Below are 19,186 nucleotides of genomic sequence, written 5' to 3' on the forward strand. Positions count from 1 at the left end.
CAAATTGCCAGTTTTCCAAAATAGCTGTACCATTTTATATTCCCACCAGCAATGAATGTTGATTCTAATTTCTCTACATCTAACACTTGTTATTGTCTTTAATTTTCATTTTGGCCATCCTAGTGGGTGTGAAATGGTATCTCATTGTGGCTTTGATTTTTACTTCCCTAATACCTAATGATGCTGTGCATCTTTCATGTGCTTATTGGCCGTTTGTATATCTTCTTTGGAGAAATATCTTTAAATCCTTTGCCTATTTTTCAATAGGGTTATTTGTCTTTTAATCGTAGAGTTGTAAGACTTCCTTACAAATTCTGGATACAAGTCCTTATCATATATATGATTTTCAAACATTTTCTCCCATTCTATAGGTTGTCTTTTCACTTTATTAATGGTGTCCTTAGAAGTACAAAAGTTTTTAATTTTGGTGAAGTTCAATATATAAGTTTTTACAGCTATAAATTTTCTTCTTTGACCCATTGGTTATTTAGAAATGAGTTGTTTAATTTCCACATATTTGTGAATTTCCTTCAGTTATTGATTTTTTACTTAATTCCACTGTGGTCAGAGATGATACTTTGTATTATTTTAATCCTTTTAAGTTGATTGAGCCTTATTTTATGGTCTAACATATGGTCTATCTTGGAGAACGTTCCATGTCCGGCAGAACAGTATTCTGCTATTGTTGAGTGAAACGCGCTGTGGATGTGTGTTAGGTCTAGTTGGTTCATAGTGTTGTTCATGTCTTCTAGTTCCTATTTCTATTTCTGCCTAGACACTCTGTCCATTATTGAAAGTGGAGTACAGAAGTCTCCAACTACCATTCTCGAATTAACTATATTTCTCCCTTCGGTTCTGTTAGGTTTTACTTCCTGTATTTTGAGGCTCTGTGGTTAGATGGCTATACTAATATCAGAAAAAAATAGAGTTTAAGACAAAAGTTATTACTAGAGGTAAAGAGGGACATTTTATAACAAGAAGAGATTCAATCTCTCGTGAAGGAAATAATACACATTAAGTGGAAATAAAAGAAATAGAGAACAGAAAAACAGTAGAGAAAATCAACAAAGCAAAGAGTTGAGTCTTTGAAAAGATCAACAAAATTGACCAGCTTTTAGCTAGACTGACCCAAAAAGGGAATCAAAGTATTAAAATGAGGAATGAAAGGGGGATACCGTGACTAACTTTACAGAAATAAAAATGATTATAAGGGAATATTATCTGTCTAGTGAGTCCAACATCTGGCCTTCCTCAGGAAACAATCCTGTTGATTGCTTTGTTTTTTCCTGTGTATGAGCTGCACTCTACTGTTTCTTTGCGTGTCTCATAATTTTTTGTTGAAAACTGGACATTTTAAATAATATAATGTGGCAACACCAAAAATCAGATTCCTTCCCCCTCAGGATTTTTGTGGTTGCTGTTTATTGTCATTTGCTTGTTTAGTGACTTCCCTGAATTAATTCTGTAAAGTCTACATTCTTTGTCATGTGTGGCCACCGAAGTCTCTGCTTAACCAGCTTGGCAGTCAGATAATGATTGAACAGAGATTTCCTTAAATGTCTTTGACTTTAAGTCTCCCACCCTTGGCTGTGTGTGTGTGTTGTGGCACGCCTTTGATACTCCAGCAGTTTACAACTCTGGCTTCGCCTTCATTTCCTGCTTGTACAAAGCCTCGAAGTCAGCCAGAGGCGAGAGATGTGCAGCCCTGTGCAAACGTTGCCTTCTAGACGCCCAGAAATAAGTAAGAGATTTTCAACGCCCACCTATGGACATCCCCAAATTTTCCTTTTAAGGTTTTATCCAGCATCTTGTTTGCCCCAGTGGATATTGCTGCCTCAGGCAGCTGCAATTTTAAAATATTGCCACTAATTATTTGACCAATGCCCTGATGATAGGAATTTCCTCACTGACCAAAGAAAGACAAACCTGTGAATGAGGCTTTTCCAGGGATCTTCCAGACAGGGCAAATAGTGACAGTTCTCTAGGGACCAGCCCTTTGGGGAGCTCAAATCCATTCTACCTCCTGCAGTGGCTGCTAGGCTGCTAAGTCCTGCAGTTGCTGTGGTTCTGAGGCTGCTGGTGTCCAGGCTACCATGGAGCTTGGAAAAGGGGATGGGAATGGGGCAAAACTCACTGTTCTTATAAGAGTCAGTCATTTTTCTTAAAAAAAAAAACCACTCCTCAGATTGTAAGCCTTTGGTTAATTTCTAGCGTTCTGAATAACTTGATTTTGACCATTTTTGTCAGTGTTCTTACTGTTTTTATGGAGGAGCATGTTTTCAGAGGTCCTTATTCCACCATTGCGGAAGTGCTTCTCCTGCACATATGTTTTAATCACACTTCCTTCATAGCTCCCTGGGGTCTCAGGGGAGAGCGGGTCTTGAAGAAACAATCCAAAAATGATTTCAAGGATGCAAAATCTGCCTCTTGCCAGATCCCAGAGTTGTGAAACCTCTGCTTCCCCAGGACCAGAGTTTCAGGGGTACGGAGGTGGGAGACCAGGGCCAGCCAGACAGGAAGTGCCTCAGGAGTGGGGCAGGACCGCAGCTGATGGGTGAAGAGTGGGGTCACAAGGTTTTGTGCCATTAGTAAGTTGGTCCATCAAAATGGCACTTGTGGTTTCCTTTTGTTTTTAGTGCCTATCTTGGGAGGAGGAAATGCAATTTTCACACTGTTTCAAAACATACAAAACCATGAATAACTTTCTACAATTGTCAGAACTGATTTCCCATTCATCTGTATAAACTGCATGTGGCAGGCAGGGCCACTCAGAGGCTGAGAGAGGACAAGTCCTCTTCCATTTCCCAGGCTGTGGGTATGTTAAAAAATAAGGAAATGTCAGAACAGAGTTACTAAAATACTGGTATATTTTGGATGTTTATTTTTAACCGACAAAAACATTGAGTACAGCTAATAAACACAAGGACAATGTGACCTAACTTGGGAATGAGTTAAAGTCTATCTTTGAGGCCCTTGGTAATGCAAGGCCCCGGTCATGTAGCTCTCCTGATTCCCCAGGTGATAGCAAGACCCCTCCTCTCTGGGCTACTGCGGTTCTTTGGTCCCTGATAGGAGGAAGGGAGTGAGAATTCAGATAAATCAACTTCAGGTTCTCTCTTGTCAGGAGAGCCACCTGCAGCTCAGTGGATCAAAATGGTGGCTGCTCCTCACAAACCCAAGAAGGCCGGGAGAGGCGCATCCTCTCCCATCCACGGCCATGTCTCAGCCCTGCCAGCGTCCTCATGCTCCCCGCCACCAAGGCTTCCCTAGGGGAAAAAGATCACCTTTAGTGCTATAACGGGGATCTACACCACTCTTTTCCTGTCTGCCCAGGGAACTATTACCGAGCAGTCCAGAATAAGAAGGCTGGAAGTGCTGCTTTATTTAGTAAGTCGTCCCTTGGTATCACATAAGCAAAAGAGCCCTTATAGACCTAGGCCTTGAGAAGAAAAGGGTTTCCTGTGGACCCTTCCTCTCTCTCACAATCACTGTTCAAGCTTCAGATTTTAGCCAAATGCTGAAGCTAGGAGCTTTCCTCTGTCCAGATTTTACCAGATCCAAGGTGGGGAGGAGCTCTCCCTGATTTCATGAATGAAGTAGATGTTATATGCTATAGCCAGTTTCTTCACAAGTTACCTAAAAAGCAAGCACACCTCATCATAGCCAGGATTAATTTTTCTCCCAAGTCAATAAAATCTGATTAAGAAAGCAAATAAAGCAAGATTTCGACCCTATTCCTTGCAAAATTCTAATGCTAACTGGGCTGGACTGAGGAACACTTGACTTCTTCCTGAGCCTGCATCAACTCTAAGAAGCCACTCAGGCCCACCCTGGCCAGGTGTGAACTGCAAATTCTCATCCACAACTCTCTCCTCTGACAGAAGAAAAGGGGAGGTCTCAGTATTTCTTAACACATATCATAGTTTGTATTCTAATTCATCTCCAATGGCTTCCATTATTTTTGCCGTGAAATACCAAAACGTCATATTTGAATATAAGAAGGTGCATGCAAGAGTCACACTACAAATATATATATGGAAGAAGAGCACCTTGGGGTGCTGGGAGGGCACATATTTACTCTCTGCTACTCTGCCCCACGCCCCCTGTGAGCTTCCCTTGTGATCAGAGGAGAACTAAGACGAAAGTCTCTCAACTGCAGAATACAACAGGGCATTGTAGCACAGCTACTCCTTCAAAAGGTACAAATGTTGCTTTGTAAGCCAAGAATGATGTGTATAGTTGACATTCTGACCCTAACTCCAACCCTAAGCCTCGCCCCATTCCTGAAGCTGAGAGCCCAGCCCCAGGCCCTGCCCCAACCCAGGAATTGTCTCATCTTCGTCTCTGGCCCTGACACATGCTCACTGACCAGGCCTCTCACTGTCTCACCTACCAACTCCATCCAGGTCTTTTTCCTGCCATACCTCCCCTGCCTGATCCCGGCTGGACCATCTGGGCCTATTGAGCCAAGCCCAGTCCCAGGCCACTATTTGACCCTGCCTGGGAGATACTGAGTCTCCAGACCTGCTTCTGGGCACAGCTGCTAGACTGAGTCCTTTCCCACCACCCCTTCCTGAAGTCGAGCTCTGGAATGTCCAGCCAGCCAAGCCCCACAGAGCACTGCCTCCTGGAGGAGAGATGGGGACCAAGGACCCTGAGCTCGCAAGCTGTAACCCCTTTTTCAGCCAATAAAGTGGTTTCTCAAGACACTGCTTCTCAAACCTGAATGCATATGTGAATGACCTGGGGATCTTGTTAAAAATGCAGATTTACATTCATTAAGTCTGGGGTGGGACCCAAGACTCTGAATTTCTAACAAACACCTGGGTGAAACCAATATCTTTGGCCCAGGGAACACACTTTGAGTAGCAAGGTTCTAGAATACTAATTACTGCCATTTTGCAAAATAAAAAAGAGTTCATAGTAACAACAGCCCTAACATCCACTGAGGAAAAGGAGTGCTTGTACCCTCTCAGTATGTTCTTGCCCACAGAATTTGGGGTCCCCCTCACACAGATTTGCAGTTATCACATGCATCACTGCTTTGAATATCACTTAATAACTTCCTATCTGTATGTTTTGTTTATTACTCATGCATCTGGTCCCTTTACAGCACTCGTCATTCTGCAAACATTATTGATTATTACGTGTTGGGGCCACAGGAATATATAAAACATAGTCCCTGTGCTTGATAAGTCAACAGGCCATTAAAGGAGATAGATATGTAAACAGATATTTTCTGCACAGTACGGTAAGGACGATAGTAGTAGCTGTGCATAGTGGGAGGAAAAAGAGGCCCATAACCTTATCAGAATCGGGGAGTCATCAGGAAAGCCATTCTAGGCAAAGAAAAGCCTGAGCTGAATCTAACATAAAGAAGGAGTGAGCCAAGTGAAGTAGAGAGGCCCCATCTGGCAGAGGCTCCGGTGTGAAACTGCTGGGTAGGAGGGATTGCGGGAGCATAGTTAAGTGGAGAAAGCCTCAGAGGAAAGGCCGAGGCATCCATCAGAGGCCTTGTCTACCATATTGAGGAGCTTGGACTTTATACTGCAGACAATGAGGAAATTATTCAGATTTTTAAATAAAGATGTGTAATGGTCATATTTGAGTTTTAAGTAAATCATCTTTGGTAACTGTGGAGAATGATTTGAAGGTGCCAAAACTAGAAAGAGGAGGACCCATTAGGAAGATGTTTTCATGGTCCAGAAACCAAATGATGGACTTGAACTAAAGCACTGTGGTTGGGATAAGAAAAAGGAGGCAGATTCAAGACATGTTTAGGAATTATTCATAAAAAAGTGGCAAGATTTAGTGATGGATTGAATGGGGATGGAGTGAGAGGACAGGGAGGTGAAGAATGGCTCCCAGGTGCTTGGCTTGGGGGAATTTCGATGTAGCCAACCAAATCAGAGAGAACAAGAAGGCGTGCTGGTTTGTAGTTGAGGACCAGATCCAACCTCTATGCCAATGGGTCTCAAATATTTATCTCTGGCCCAAAATGTTCTTTGAAGGTGCCGATTCATATATTTGATTCTTCACTGGACACATCACCTCAAAGTCAACATGCCAAAACCATCTTTCAAAAAGATCTCCTTATTCTGGTAAATTGTATCCAGTGACCAGAGTCAGAAGTCTCAGAGTAATCTGCTAAAAGTTATAAATGTATTGTGGTTGCCAAGGGCTAATGAGGAGTTATTGTTTAATGGATACAGAGTTTCCATTGAGAAGATCAAGAAGTTCTGGAGATGGATGATGGTGATTGTTGGACAATGATGGGAATGTACTTAATGCCACAGAACTATACACTTAAAAATGATTTAAATGGTAACTTTTATGTTATGCATATTTTACCAAAATTTTTTAAATGAAAAAAAGAATAATCGATGCTATCTTCTTAACACCTCCTACATAAATCTCCTCTCTGTCCCCACCATTATTGCTCCATTTCTCATTATCCCTTCATTGGATCTTTGCAAATCATCTCTCGATTGGTCCCCCAGTCTCTAGTCTTTTTTCCCTTAAATCAGTCGTTAGAGAGATGTTCCCAACAAATCAATCAGACCATATGACTCCTTCCCATTTCCTGTAGGATAAGATCCAAACCCTTTAGGTTGGCATATAAGACCTTCAATGATATAGACAATTCTCAGTGATATGGATCCTTTTCCCAATGATATGGACCTTTTATTCATCCATCCAACAAGTATGTGTTAAGTGGTCCCTGAGACTGGCACTGGGAATGGCCCTGAGTACATGTGGTGAACAGGAAAATATGCCCTCTTACACTGTAAGCCTAACTCACTGGAGGAGACAAGCAGATTTTAAAATATAAACAAACTTTTTTAAAATTACAAATTAGGGTAATTCTATTCATTGTTCTTATGACATATGTTTTTAATGTCTACTACTTGCCAGGCAACATGCTAGGTGCTGGAAGAGTGGAGATAAGGAAAAGAGACATAATCCTTGCTCTTATGGAGCTTATAGACAAACACTGATTAGATTATAACAGTAATAAACATTAATTACAAACTGAGCTAAGAGCCCTTGACCTGGATGAGGAGGGGAAAGGATGCTGGATCTAAGGCCTGAAAGGTGAGTGAAAGTTAACTAGGCAGGAGGGAGGAGGGGACTGCTGAAGAGAAAAGAGAGCATATTAGGCAAAGGAAACAAGTTCAAAGTCCCTAAAACAAAAGGAGCGAGAGTATGAGGAAGTGAAAGAGGACAGTATGGCTGAAGCATGGTGGGTAGAGGAGAGCACCCTGAGAGGTAGACCATGCAGGGCTTTGGGCCACAGTAAGGAGTCTGGATTATATGCTAAAGATAATGGGAATCCACTGAAGGATTGTAAGCAGGGGGTGGAAGTGGGGAGACCACTTATGAGGCTATTGCAGTGGCCAGGCAGAGGAGGGTTGTGGCCTGCTCTCAAAAATGAGTCCTAGGAATTATGTTTGACCCTTTTAGGTGTGATAATATTGTGGTTATACATTTTTTGTTAAGTATCTTTTAAAGACATATATTAAAATATTTACAGATGAAATGACATGATGTCTGGGATTTACTTCAAAACAATACTCAAGAGGTGGAAGAGGAAAGCGGATGAATATGTGTACAGGGCAGGATTGACCACAGGTTGATAGTTGTTGGGGCTTGATGATGTATATATGGAGCGCATCATACTATTCTGTCAACTTTCGTATATATTCAAAATTTTCCATTATACAAAGTTTTAAAAGAGAGAAGGAGGAGGAGTGTGGGGGGAGGAGAAGAGAGAAGGAGAAATAAAGTAAGTCTTAGGTTTTTGCTTCGGCAATTGAGCAGATGATGATGCCATTTATTGAGAAGGTGAAGAGAATGGATAGAGAGTGAAACAAGATAGTTGGGGAGTATCATAAGTCCCATTTCGGACATATTCACATTAAGACAGACATACAGACCAATGGAATAGAATAGAGAGCCCAGAAATACACCATCATGTATATATGGTCAAATATTTTTGACAAGGGTGCCATTCCTCCACATCCAGGAGACATACTGAGGAAGATGTCAAGTAGATAACTACATACGCAAATCTGAAACTCAGAGAAAAAATCTGCACTAAAGAGATAAATATGTGAATAATTAGCATATATAGGGTATTTAAAACCATGAAAATGGATGAGATTACTTAATGAGAGAATGTAGACAAAGGGAGATCTAAGAAACAAGATCTAGAGATTGAGTAGATGAAAAAGACCTAAAGAAGGAGTCTGAGAAGGAACAGCCTGAGGAATGATATAGAAACAAGACGACTGTGACAGCCTAGATGAGGCAATATTTCAAGGAGGAAGTAGTAGCCAACTGTTTCCGAAGATGTTAAGAAGTCAGATAAGAGAAGAACAGGGAATATCCACTGAATCTGGCAATATGCAGGTCATTGAAGCTTTGATAAGAACAGTTTTTAATTAGAATGATGGATTGGAGGGGATGGAAGAGTGAATGGAAGGAGAGGAAATTGAAATAACATGAGCAGATGACTCAAGAAGTATGACTGTGAAGTAGATTATTAAATGGGGTGGTAGCTAAAGACAGACATGGAGTCAAGAGAGGATTAGTTTGTTGTTGAGATGCATTAGAGCATACTGGTGTGTTGAAAGATCCATAGAGAAGTAGAGATTAATGATTTAGGAGAAAGAGAAGGTAAAGCTACGATTAGAATTCATAGCAGCAATGCTCATAGCACCCCAAAAGTGGTAATAACCCAAATGAACATCAACTGATGAATTCATAAACAAAATATAGTATATCCATGCAGTGGAATGTTATTTGGGCATAAGAAGGATGAAGCATTGATATATGCTACAACATGGTGAACCTTGGAAACATTACGCTGAGTGAAAGAAGCCAGTCACAAAAATCCACATATAGCATCATTCCATTTATATGCAATGTCCAGAATAGGTGAATCCGTACAACACAAAGTACATTGGTGGTGATGGGGGAGTTGAGGGCAACAGGAAATGACTGCTAATCAGCACAGGGTTTCTTTTCGGAGTGATGAAAATATTCTAAACTTGATGGTAGAGATGATTGTACAACTCTGAATACACAAAAAACCACTGAATTGCATAATTTAAATGAGTGAATTTTATGGTATGCGAATAGTGAATTATATCCTAATGAAGCTGCTATGTTATGTGAGAAATCAAGAGGGTGAGAAGGGGTGAAATTAGACATAAATAGAGAGATTGACCCTTGACAGGAGGAAAGATGGAAAAACTTGCGGATAATTTGTAGGTCTTGTAATAGAAAATAAAGAAGTTTACATCTGATAGCTTCCATCATAAAGCATGAGGCAAATTCATCAATTGAGAGTAAGGGTAGAGGAGAGGTTATAAGAGGTTTGAGCACAGAGGATTTGGCATGAAATATTCATCTCAATATTTATTTAACACAATTCAATATTTTTATCTCAACCCCAAAGTCCACATCATTCTTAATGGGTATGTTAGTCAAGGTCCAGTAGGGCAAACAGAAATCACTCTAGCGGTTTCAAACAGAAGAAATGTAGTGTAGAGAACTGGTTTAAAAGGTGATAACCAAAGGGAAGGATCAGGAAGGATGGAGGGGCAAAAAGGAAGAAGGAAGGCTACCCAGAGATCATAAGCTGCTAACATCCTGGGCTGGAGCCCCCAAACCCCTGCTGCTGTCCTGTTGTCAACACTGTCACAACATTTCTCAATCTCCCAAAGAGGGCAGAGCTAGAATTGCTGAAAAGGTGCTGCCCTTGGCTCAGGCTGTTGGAGTCTGGAATCACCCCACTGGTGCCACAGAACCACCACTGCCAACAGCCACCACTCTGTCCAGCTGGAAGCAGGAAGATGCCCTCTTCCTCCCACAATCTGATCTCCCTCCAATGCTCACTATTGGCAGAACACACAAAGAAGCCAGCAAGCAAGGGAGCCACATAAATGTTAGTTTGCAGACTCTCAACCCCAGCAATAAAAGGGTGGGTGAAAGGCTGAGAGAAAATAGGTGTAACCTGTTGGAAAATGTTAGAAGTATTCCTATTAATTTCAGAAACAAGAAAAGAAATTTAGTATCCATACCACTATTTAACATTGTTCTGAAGGAGTTAGTTAAGAGAAAGAAACAGAAGTTATATAAATTACAAAGAAAGAGGTAAATTATTATTTGCACAGGTCATTTTATGCCTGGAAAAGCCAAAGAATCAAATTAAAACAATTATTATAAACAACAAGAGAATTTAGTAAGATGACTAGGTACAAAACAAATATACAGAAATCAAAGTGATAATATACATATGCAAATGGAAACCAATTAGAAGACATAAATGAAAAACAGACTCCTTTTATGTCAATCCAAAAAAGTAAAATAACTAGAAATAAACTTAAGAATGTTTAGAAATGCTTAGAGATATCTTGGTTTGAAGATATTTTTGAAATACTGCTGAGGGGACAAAGGAAGATGTGAACAATTGGGAAGACATAACATATTCTTGGATAAAAAGATATGTCAGTTCTCCCTAAAATATATTCAATATAACCCTAATAAAATGCCCACAGCAAATATCACACTCGATGGTAAAAACTGAAAGCTTTTTCACTAAGATAAGGAAGAAGAAAAGGATGTCGTTTCAACACTTCTATTCAACATAGTACTAGAGTTTCTAGCCAGAGCAATTAACAATGACAAAGAGGGGCCAGCCCCGTGGCCGAGTGGTTAAGTTCACGCGCTCTGCTTCATTGGCCCAGGGTTTTGCTAGGTCAAATCCTGGGCACGGACATTGTACCGCTCATCAAGCCACGCTGAGGCAGCATCCCACATGCCACAACTAGGAGGACCCACAACTAAAAATACACAACTATGTACCAGGGGGCTTTGGGAGAAAAAGGAAAAATAAAATCTTTTTAAAAAAAGGAAAAGAAATAAAAAGCATCCAACTTGGAAAAGAAGTGAAATTGTCTATTTGTAGATGATATGCTCTTATGAGTAGAAAACCCTAAAGATTTCACAAAAAAATCTGTTGGAACTAATAAATGAAATCAGCGAAGTAGCAGGATACAAAGTCAACACACAAAAATGTCACATTTCTATATGTGAGCAATGAACAACCTGAAAAGGAAATTATAAAAGCAATTCCATTTACGATAACATCAAAAAGAATAAAATACTAAGAAGGACTTGTATGATGAAATTACAAAACATTGCTAAAAGAAATTAAAGAAGACATAAATAAATGGAAATACATCCCGAGTTCACGGATTGGAAGATTTAATATTGCTAAAGTGTCAATATTACCCAAAGTGATCTACAGATCCAATGCAATCCCTACCAAAACTCCATTGATGTTTTTTGCAGAAACAGAATAATGCATCCTAAAATTCATATGGGATCTCAAGAGACCCCAAACGGCCAAAACAATCTTGAAAAAGAACAAAACTGGAGTCTTCCTGATTTCAAAACCTCCTACAAAGCTACAGTAATCGAAACAGTGTGGTATTCACATTAAGACAGACATACAGACCAATGGAATAGAATAGAGAGCCCAGAAATAAACCCTTGTCTATAAGGTCAAACTATTTTTGACAAGGGTGCCAAGATATTCAATGGGGAAAGAATAGTCTTTTCAACAAATAGTGCTAGGAAAACTGGATCTCCACACACGAAAGAATGAAGTTGGACTCTTACCTAACACCACATACAAAAAACTAACTCAACATGGATCAAGAAATTAAATATAAATCCTAAAACAATAAAGCTCTTAGAAGAAAACAGGACAAAAGCTTCATGACATTGGATTTGGCGATGATTTCTTGGATATGACACCAAAGGTACAGGTAACAAATGAAAAAATAGATAAATTAAACTTTGTGAAAATTTTTAAATTTTGTGCATCAAAAGACACTATCCACAGAGTAGAAAGACAACCCAAAGAATTGGAGAAAATATTTGCAAATCATATATCTGATACAGGATTAATATACAGAATACATGGAGAACTCCTAAAACTCAGCAACAAGAAACAAACAATCCAATTCAAAAATAAGCAAAGGACTTGAGTAGACATTTCTCCAGAGAAGATATACTAATGGCCAATAAGTACATGAAAAGATGCTCAACATCACTAATCATTAGGAAAATGCAAATCAAAACTACAACGAGATTATCACCTCACACCCGTCAGAATAGCTATAATTAACAAGACAAGAAATAACAAGTGTTGGAGAGGATGTGGAGAAAAGGCAACCCTCATACACTGCTGGCGGGAGTGCAAACTGGTGCAGCCACTATGGAGAAGAGTATAAAGGACTCTCAAAAAATTAAAAATAGAAATACCATATGATCCAGTTATTCCACTACTGGATATTTATCCAAAAAACATGAAATCAATAATTCAAAAAGACTTATGCACCCCATGTTCATTGCAGCATTATCCACAATAGCCAAGACTTGAAAGTACCCCAAGTGCCCATCAATGGATGAATAGATAAAGAAGACATGGTCTACATATATATATATACAATGGAATACAATTCAGCCATAAAAAAGACAAAATCATGCCATTTGTGACAATATAGTTGGACCTTGCTAAGCAAAATAAGTCAGAGAGAGAAAGACAAATACCATATGATTTCACTCATATCTGAAAGATAAACAAACAAACATACAGATAAAGAGAACAGATTAGTGGTTACCAGAGGAGAAAGGGGTGGGGGGAGGGCAAAAGAAGTAAAGGGCACATAAGTGTGGTGACAGATAACAACTAGACTATTGGTGGTTCACTCTATACAGAAACTGAAATATAATAATGTACACCTGAAATTTACACAATGTTATAAGCCAATGACCTCAATAAAATAATTCTTTTTAAAAATTACAATGAGATATCACCTCACACCCATTAGGATGGCTGCCATCAAGAAAACAGAAAAGGGGCCAGCCCCAAGGCTGAGTGGTTAAGTTCACATGCTCTGCTTCAGAGGCCCAAGGTTTCACCAGTTTGGATCCTGGGCATGGACCTAGCACCGCTCATCAAGCCATGCTGAGGTGGTGTCCCACATAGCAGAACTAGAGGGACCTACGACTAGAATATACAACTATGTACTGGGGAGGGTTGTAGAGAAGAAGAAAATACATATGTATAGACAACAGATGTTATTAGCTCAGGACCAATCTTTAAGAAAACAGAAAAGAATTGTTGGCAAAGATGTGGAGAAACTGGAATCCTTGTGCACTATTGGTGGAAATGTAAAATGGTACAGCCCCTGTGGAAAACAGTACGGTGGAGCCTCAAAATATTAAAAATAGAATTACCATGTGATCCAGAAATTCCACTTCTGGGTATAGACCCAAAATAATTGAAATCAGGGTCTCAAAGGGATATTTGTACTCCCGTGTTCACAGCAGCATTGCTCACAGTGGCTAAAATGTGGAAGCAACCCAAGTGTCCACTGATGGGTCAATGGATAAGCAAAATGTGATATATACATAAGGAAATATTATTCAGCCGTAAAAAGGAAGAAATTCTTCATGATGCTACAACATGGATGAACCTTGAGGACATTATGCTAAGTGAAATTGGCCAGTCACGAAAAGACAAATACTGTACTTTCCACTTATATGAGGTACTTAGAGTAGTCAAAATCATAAAGACAGAAAGTATAATGGTGTTGCCAGGAGGAGAGGAGAGAATGGAGAGTTATTGTTTAATAGATACAGAGTTTCAGATTTACAAGATGAAAATAGTTACGGGGATGGATGGCGGTGATGGTTGTACAACAATGTGAATGTATTTAATTCCACTGAACTGTACACTTAAAAATGGTTAAGATGGCAAGGTTTTATGTTACGTGTGTTTTACTTCAATAAAAAAAGAAAAATATTAAATGGCACTGCCAAAATAAAAGAATAATTACACATTTTAACTAAAGAAATAACCATTCCACACCCAGCTATTTACCCAAGGGAAATAAAAGCATATGTCCACCCACACAAAAATATGTACATAAATGTTCGTAGCAGCTTTATTTGTAATAGACAAAAACTGGAAACCACACAAATGTCCGTCAACAGCTGAATGGATAATTTGTGGTATATCCAGGAAATGGAATACTACTCAGCAATAAAATGAACTTTCGATACACACAACGACATGGATGAATCTCCAAATAATCACACTGAGTAAAATACACCAGACAGAAAGAATACATACTGTAGGATTTCATTTATATAAAATTCTAGAAAATGCAAACTAACCTATAGTGACAGAGCAGAGCAGCGGTTACCCGAGGCTGAGGAAGGAAGAGGGAAGAATGGATTACAAAGAGGCACAAGGGGACTTTCATGGTTGATAGACGCGTTCATCATCTTGATTGTGGTGATGGCTTCACAGGAGTATACATACGTCAAAATTCATCAAGGGACCAGCCTGGTGGTGTAGTGGTTAATTTCACATGCTCCACTTCGGTGGCCTGGGGTTCCCAGGTTCAGATCCCAGACATGGACCTACATACCACTCATCAAGCCATGCTGTGATGGCATCCCACATACAAAATAGAGGAAGATTGGCAGTGGATGTTCATTCAGGGGTAATTTTCCTCAAGTGAAAAAAAAACCGAAGATTGGCAACAGATGTTAGACCAGGGCCAATCTTCCTCACCAAAAAAAAAAAAAAAAAAAACCTCATCTAGTTGTACACTGTAAATATGGACACATCCTTACACATAATTATACCTCAATAAAACTGTAAGTAAATAAATAAGGTATTAGGTTAGAACCCACTGAATAAAATAGGAAATCTGTCAGTCTATAACAATATGAATGAATAAATAAAAGACACATGATACCAAATATTGCTGGTGGAAGCATAAATTGGGATAGCTACTTTGGAAAACCCTTTGGCAGTCTGCTAAACCCAATAAGGAAAGTCTAGAAGAGTAAGTACAATGAATGTGTACTACCACTTGTTTAAAGAAAGAGGAATATGTACACACATATATGGACACGCCTCTAAATGTGTGGCATGTGTGTTATCTGCTCATTCACAGATCATCTCCACCTGCAGAAGGGTTCACAAGAAATTCATGATATGATCCTTAGTGCCTCCAGAGAGGGGATCTGAGCGGTCGGGAGACTGGGGTGGAAGACAGAATTTTCCCTATAATCCTGTATGTATCTTTTAAAGTTTGTACCATTTGAATGTATTATCTTTTCAAAACAATTGTTTAATGATTCTTTTAAACACAAAAAGAAACCACTAAGGAGTGACTACTCTTGATCTCACTTCCCACCACTTCTCCAGCTCACTCCATTCCGTCTCTGTGGACACAGAAAGGCGCAGGCAAAGTCTGTCCCGTACGCCTGACTTTTCCTCTGCGGGGAACACCCTTCCTTTCCTATCCCCGCTCTGAAGTGCCTCTTTTGTCCCCCAGTTGGCTTGGCTACTCCTGTCTCTCGTCACTACTCCTCCAGAAAGTCACTCTGTGCCCGCACCGTTTTCTGAACAGCCTTCTATCTCCGCCTCTTTATGGTGGGATTGCAAATCTTCGTTCACATGTCTGTGACCTCCTAGGGACGGGAGCTCCCACCCCTTTTCTATGGGGAGAATCGCTGCCTCTTTATGGTCACAGCAGAAGCAAAGCCCAGAGAAGAATGTGTCCAACTGTAGGATCACAAAACCTCTCTCTGCCCGGCTCTGGCAGCTCTGCATAAGAGAAGACGCTTTCCTGAAATAGCGCATCCCTGCCTGACTCAGGAGTGGCCCCCAGACCTTTCCTCGAAGGCCCCCACTGCCGGGGCAGGTCCGCCAGTGGGTTTGACCAGCAGGTCAGAGGCAGTGGACTTTGACAAGGCACCCCTCCCACCCAGGGACTTTGTTTACTCTCAGCCCTCCACCAGAGCCCATCATTGGCCCTAGGAAGGGCTCCTTGTGAAATTTCAGACTCTCGTAATTTCCCTGTTGTATGACGCCAAGTTGTTGATCTTCTTTTCTCTAAATAAAATTGCCTTTAACCATTACGCAGTTGGTGGGCAGCCTTCGGGACTGTCTTTGAGGAGCTTCCCCCAAGACTCTGAGGGAAGTTTCAGCCAAAAGAGAAGTCACCACTTAGTAATTTGAGGACTTTCTGCTAAGATGCCTGTGACCCCAAAGTCTGGGCTCTGAGACTTCCCTGCCTCAGTGGCAGTCTCCGGCCTGGTCCCAAAGCCTCAGGAGTATTGTCCTTGGCTTTAAGGACACCTAGGGTCACCTGCTCCCTGTCTTATCCCACTCTTTTTAGTTCACACAAAGGTGGGAGCAGGAGGAGACCTTAGAAATCATGTAAGGCCCATCCAGTCTCTGCTCATCTCCCCATTTTACAGATGAGAAACCGGAGCCCAGAGAGTAAAAAGACTTGCCCAAAGGAACACAGCAAGTTAATGGCAGAACTAACTCTAGAACCTGGGTCTCCTGACTCTTCTCTACTCTGCCTTTTCTCCCTTCTTTTCTTCTATTTCTGGGGCCTTACATGGATTTGACACTAAACACCGGTCAGTTGAGAAAATGCCTTTCTTTGGCCGGCCACCTCCTCCTCTTCTCACCAATCAGCTGAATGCTCTGTTTGGCCTCCATCTGGGGCAACAGCATGGTGCAGTTTACAAAGCCCTGGGGGCGTGCCAGGCGAACCCAAGCAGGATTTCAGCCCACAGAACCTGAGGACAGAATGAGGCCAGAATACGCCCCATGAGTCAGCTGGGCCCCAGCAGTTGGCCCCCTCGAAGCGGTGATTGGAGACATTCACCCCTCCCCCTTCCTGCTCCTCTCTGAGACCATCAGCACATCCCACTGTCCTCAAGTCAGCAGAGCGCCCCAGAACTCAGGGCACGCTGGCACCACCTGTGCCTTCGCCCCATGTAAAATTTGTTAAAGAGCCTATGGGGCTGTGGGACCTGTACCCTCTGGAGGACTCCATACACACCCTCTGCCCTGACGGAGAGGAAATTTCCAAGCCGGAGACAGGGAGCAAAGTCCTATCCCAGAGGACGGGGAGACTCGTGTCTGCAATGGCTGGGCGGAGATAAAAGGCCAGTACCCCCGGAAGCACCCCTCAGAGCTGGTCAGCCATGGACGCCCTGGTCCAGCTCCTGCGGCTGCTGCTGCTGCTGCTCACCCTGCCCCTGCATCTGATGGCTCTGCTGGGCTGCTGGCAGCCCCTGTGCAAAAGGTACTTCCCCCACCTGATGGCTGTGTTGACTCCCAAGTGCAACCGCGTCATGGATAGCAAGAAACGGGAGCTCTTTGGCCAGATAAAGGTACCTACAGGGGCCTCGGGGAAGGTGGCCCTGCTGGAGGTGGGCTGCGGCACTGGTGCCAACTTCAAGTTCTACCCAGCTGGCTGCAGGATCACCTGCCTGGACCCAAACCCCAATTTTGAGAAGTTCCTGACCAAGAGTATGGCTGAGAATAGACATCTCGAATACGAACGGTTTGTGGTGGCTCCCGGAGAGGACATGAAAGAGCTGGCTGATAGCTCCATGGATGTGGTAGTCATCACCCTGGTGCTGTGCTCTGTGCAGAGCCCAAGGAGGGTCCTGCAGGAGGTCTACAGAGTGCTGAGGCCGGTGAGCAGAATGGGAAGGGTATGGGCGTGGGACAAGCAAATGGAGCATCAGCCACCCCAGCGTCCTGGGCACCCAGCATCGGTGGGTGCACTAGTACATTAGACCCCCCGCCACTCCATCTGCTGGTGACCAGGGCCTCGATGGGGCAGGATGGGGTGCTGTGGTGGAGGGAGAGAGAAGGAGGACACCTATGGAAGTGATGTTTAAATTGAGATCTGAGGGATGAAGCAGGATGTGCAGGGAGTAGGGAAAATAGGAGGGTTCTGGGTAGAGATATTAGGGAAAGTAGAATCCGTAAGATTTGAACTGGGTGTGGAGAGAAAGGAGTTCAGGATGGTTTCCAGATTTCTGACATGAGCAACTTGTGGTGGGAGTGGGGAAGGATAGAGGAAAGTACCACTTGCTGAGATGGGAGAAACCCTATTTTGGACTTGTTAGGTCTGAGGTGCTACCGAGACAGCCAGCAGAGAAGCTGTTGAGGCAACTGGAAGTCCACATCTGGAAGTCAGCAAGAGGTGTAGCCTGGAAACAAAGATTCGGAAGTCACCAGCTTGTAGCTGGTAAATTCTGATCCTAGGGGTGCATGAGACGGCCCAGGGAGGGAACAGCAAGGAGAGCTGGAGGCACCCCCACTGTAGGCAGAAGTCGGGTTCAAGGGTTCCCCAGGAAGCTGGCTGAGAAGTTGGCTGAGGTGTGTCCCAGATGTATGTATCTGGGCCTGGGGAGAGAGCTCAGGGCGAGCGTCTCTGTCTGCAGTGAGATCTCTGCTCCTGTTTCTCCATCTCCCCATCTGTCTGTCCTCAGCTGTGCTGTCCTTCTGGCCATCCTTAAAGATCCCTCACCAGTCGTCCCCACTCACTCACAGGGGGTTCTTAACACACGCTTTGAGTGGGAGGGTAGGAGCCAGGGGCTGCAGAAAAAGTCAGGAACCCAATGATTTGCTCCATAAATTCGCAGACAAGCAATTCACACTTCGCCAAGAGGTTTGACCGGGCTTGGTCAGCAGATGGAGGTGAGGTCAGAGGAAGGTTGCAGAATGGAGCAGATGAGTGACACTAACTCTCTCCTCTCTCCCAGGGAGGAGTGTTTTTTTTCTGGGAGCATGTGGCTGAGCCGCATGGAAGCTGGGCCTTCCTGTGGCAGCAAGTGCTTGAGCCCACCTGGAAACACTTCACGGATGGCTGCTGCCTCACCAGAGAGACCTGGAAAGATCTGGAGAGTACCGGGTTCTCTCAACTCCAAATGGAACGACAACCCCCTCCCCTCAAGTGGCTACCAGTTGGGCCCCACATCATGGGAAAGGCCGTGAAATAACTCTTCCCCAAGTCCTGCCTCCAGTCAGAACAATCCCACCTACTGGCCACGTCTACCTTCTACCGAGAGGGATCCAGAGAGAAGCCATTGCCCTTCCCCCCACGCCTCCTTCCTCCACCTCTCTCTGGGGGAATCTAACTTCAACCCTTCCGTCCACAGTGAAAAAGTTCTATTCCTACCCTGACCACAGGGAGGAAACAGTTATACGGTGTTGTATCCTTGACAATTCTTGCCCACACACCTCTGGGACAGCTCCCCATCCCTTTCCCTT

The 19,186-nt window shown here is 42.6% G+C and overlaps 1 protein-coding gene across 1 annotated transcript; it reads left to right on the forward strand.

Moving 5' to 3' along the window:
* The first annotated feature begins 14,010 nt into the window (after nucleotides 1-14,010).
* On the forward strand, nucleotides 14,011-19,119 carry TMT1B (thiol methyltransferase 1B). Its single transcript, XM_014857264.3, has 2 exons — nucleotides 14,011-17,601; nucleotides 18,679-19,119. Exons 1-2 carry the CDS (start codon nucleotides 17,104-17,106, stop codon nucleotides 18,913-18,915), a joined length of 735 nt encoding a protein of 244 aa, XP_014712750.1. The 5' UTR covers nucleotides 14,011-17,103; the 3' UTR covers nucleotides 18,916-19,119.
* Nucleotides 19,120-19,186: the final 67 nt, after the last annotated feature.

The sequence above is a fragment of the Equus asinus genome, chromosome 22 (genome assembly GCF_041296235.1).
Source record: "Equus asinus isolate D_3611 breed Donkey chromosome 22, EquAss-T2T_v2, whole genome shotgun sequence".
NCBI classification, from domain to species: Eukaryota; Metazoa; Chordata; class Mammalia; order Perissodactyla; family Equidae; genus Equus; species Equus asinus.

What these genes read in the sequence shown, in the direction of transcription:
- TMT1B (XM_014857264.3), top strand. Translation starts at nt 17,104, where the DNA reads ATGGACGCCCTGGTCCAGCTCCTGCGGCTGCTGCTGCTGCTGCTCACC. An exon ending in TCTACAGAGTGCTGAGGCCG is followed by an intron (nt 17,602 to 18,678) that starts GTGAGCAGAATG and finishes CCTCTCTCCCAG; the next exon opens with GGAGGAGTGTTTTTTTTCTG.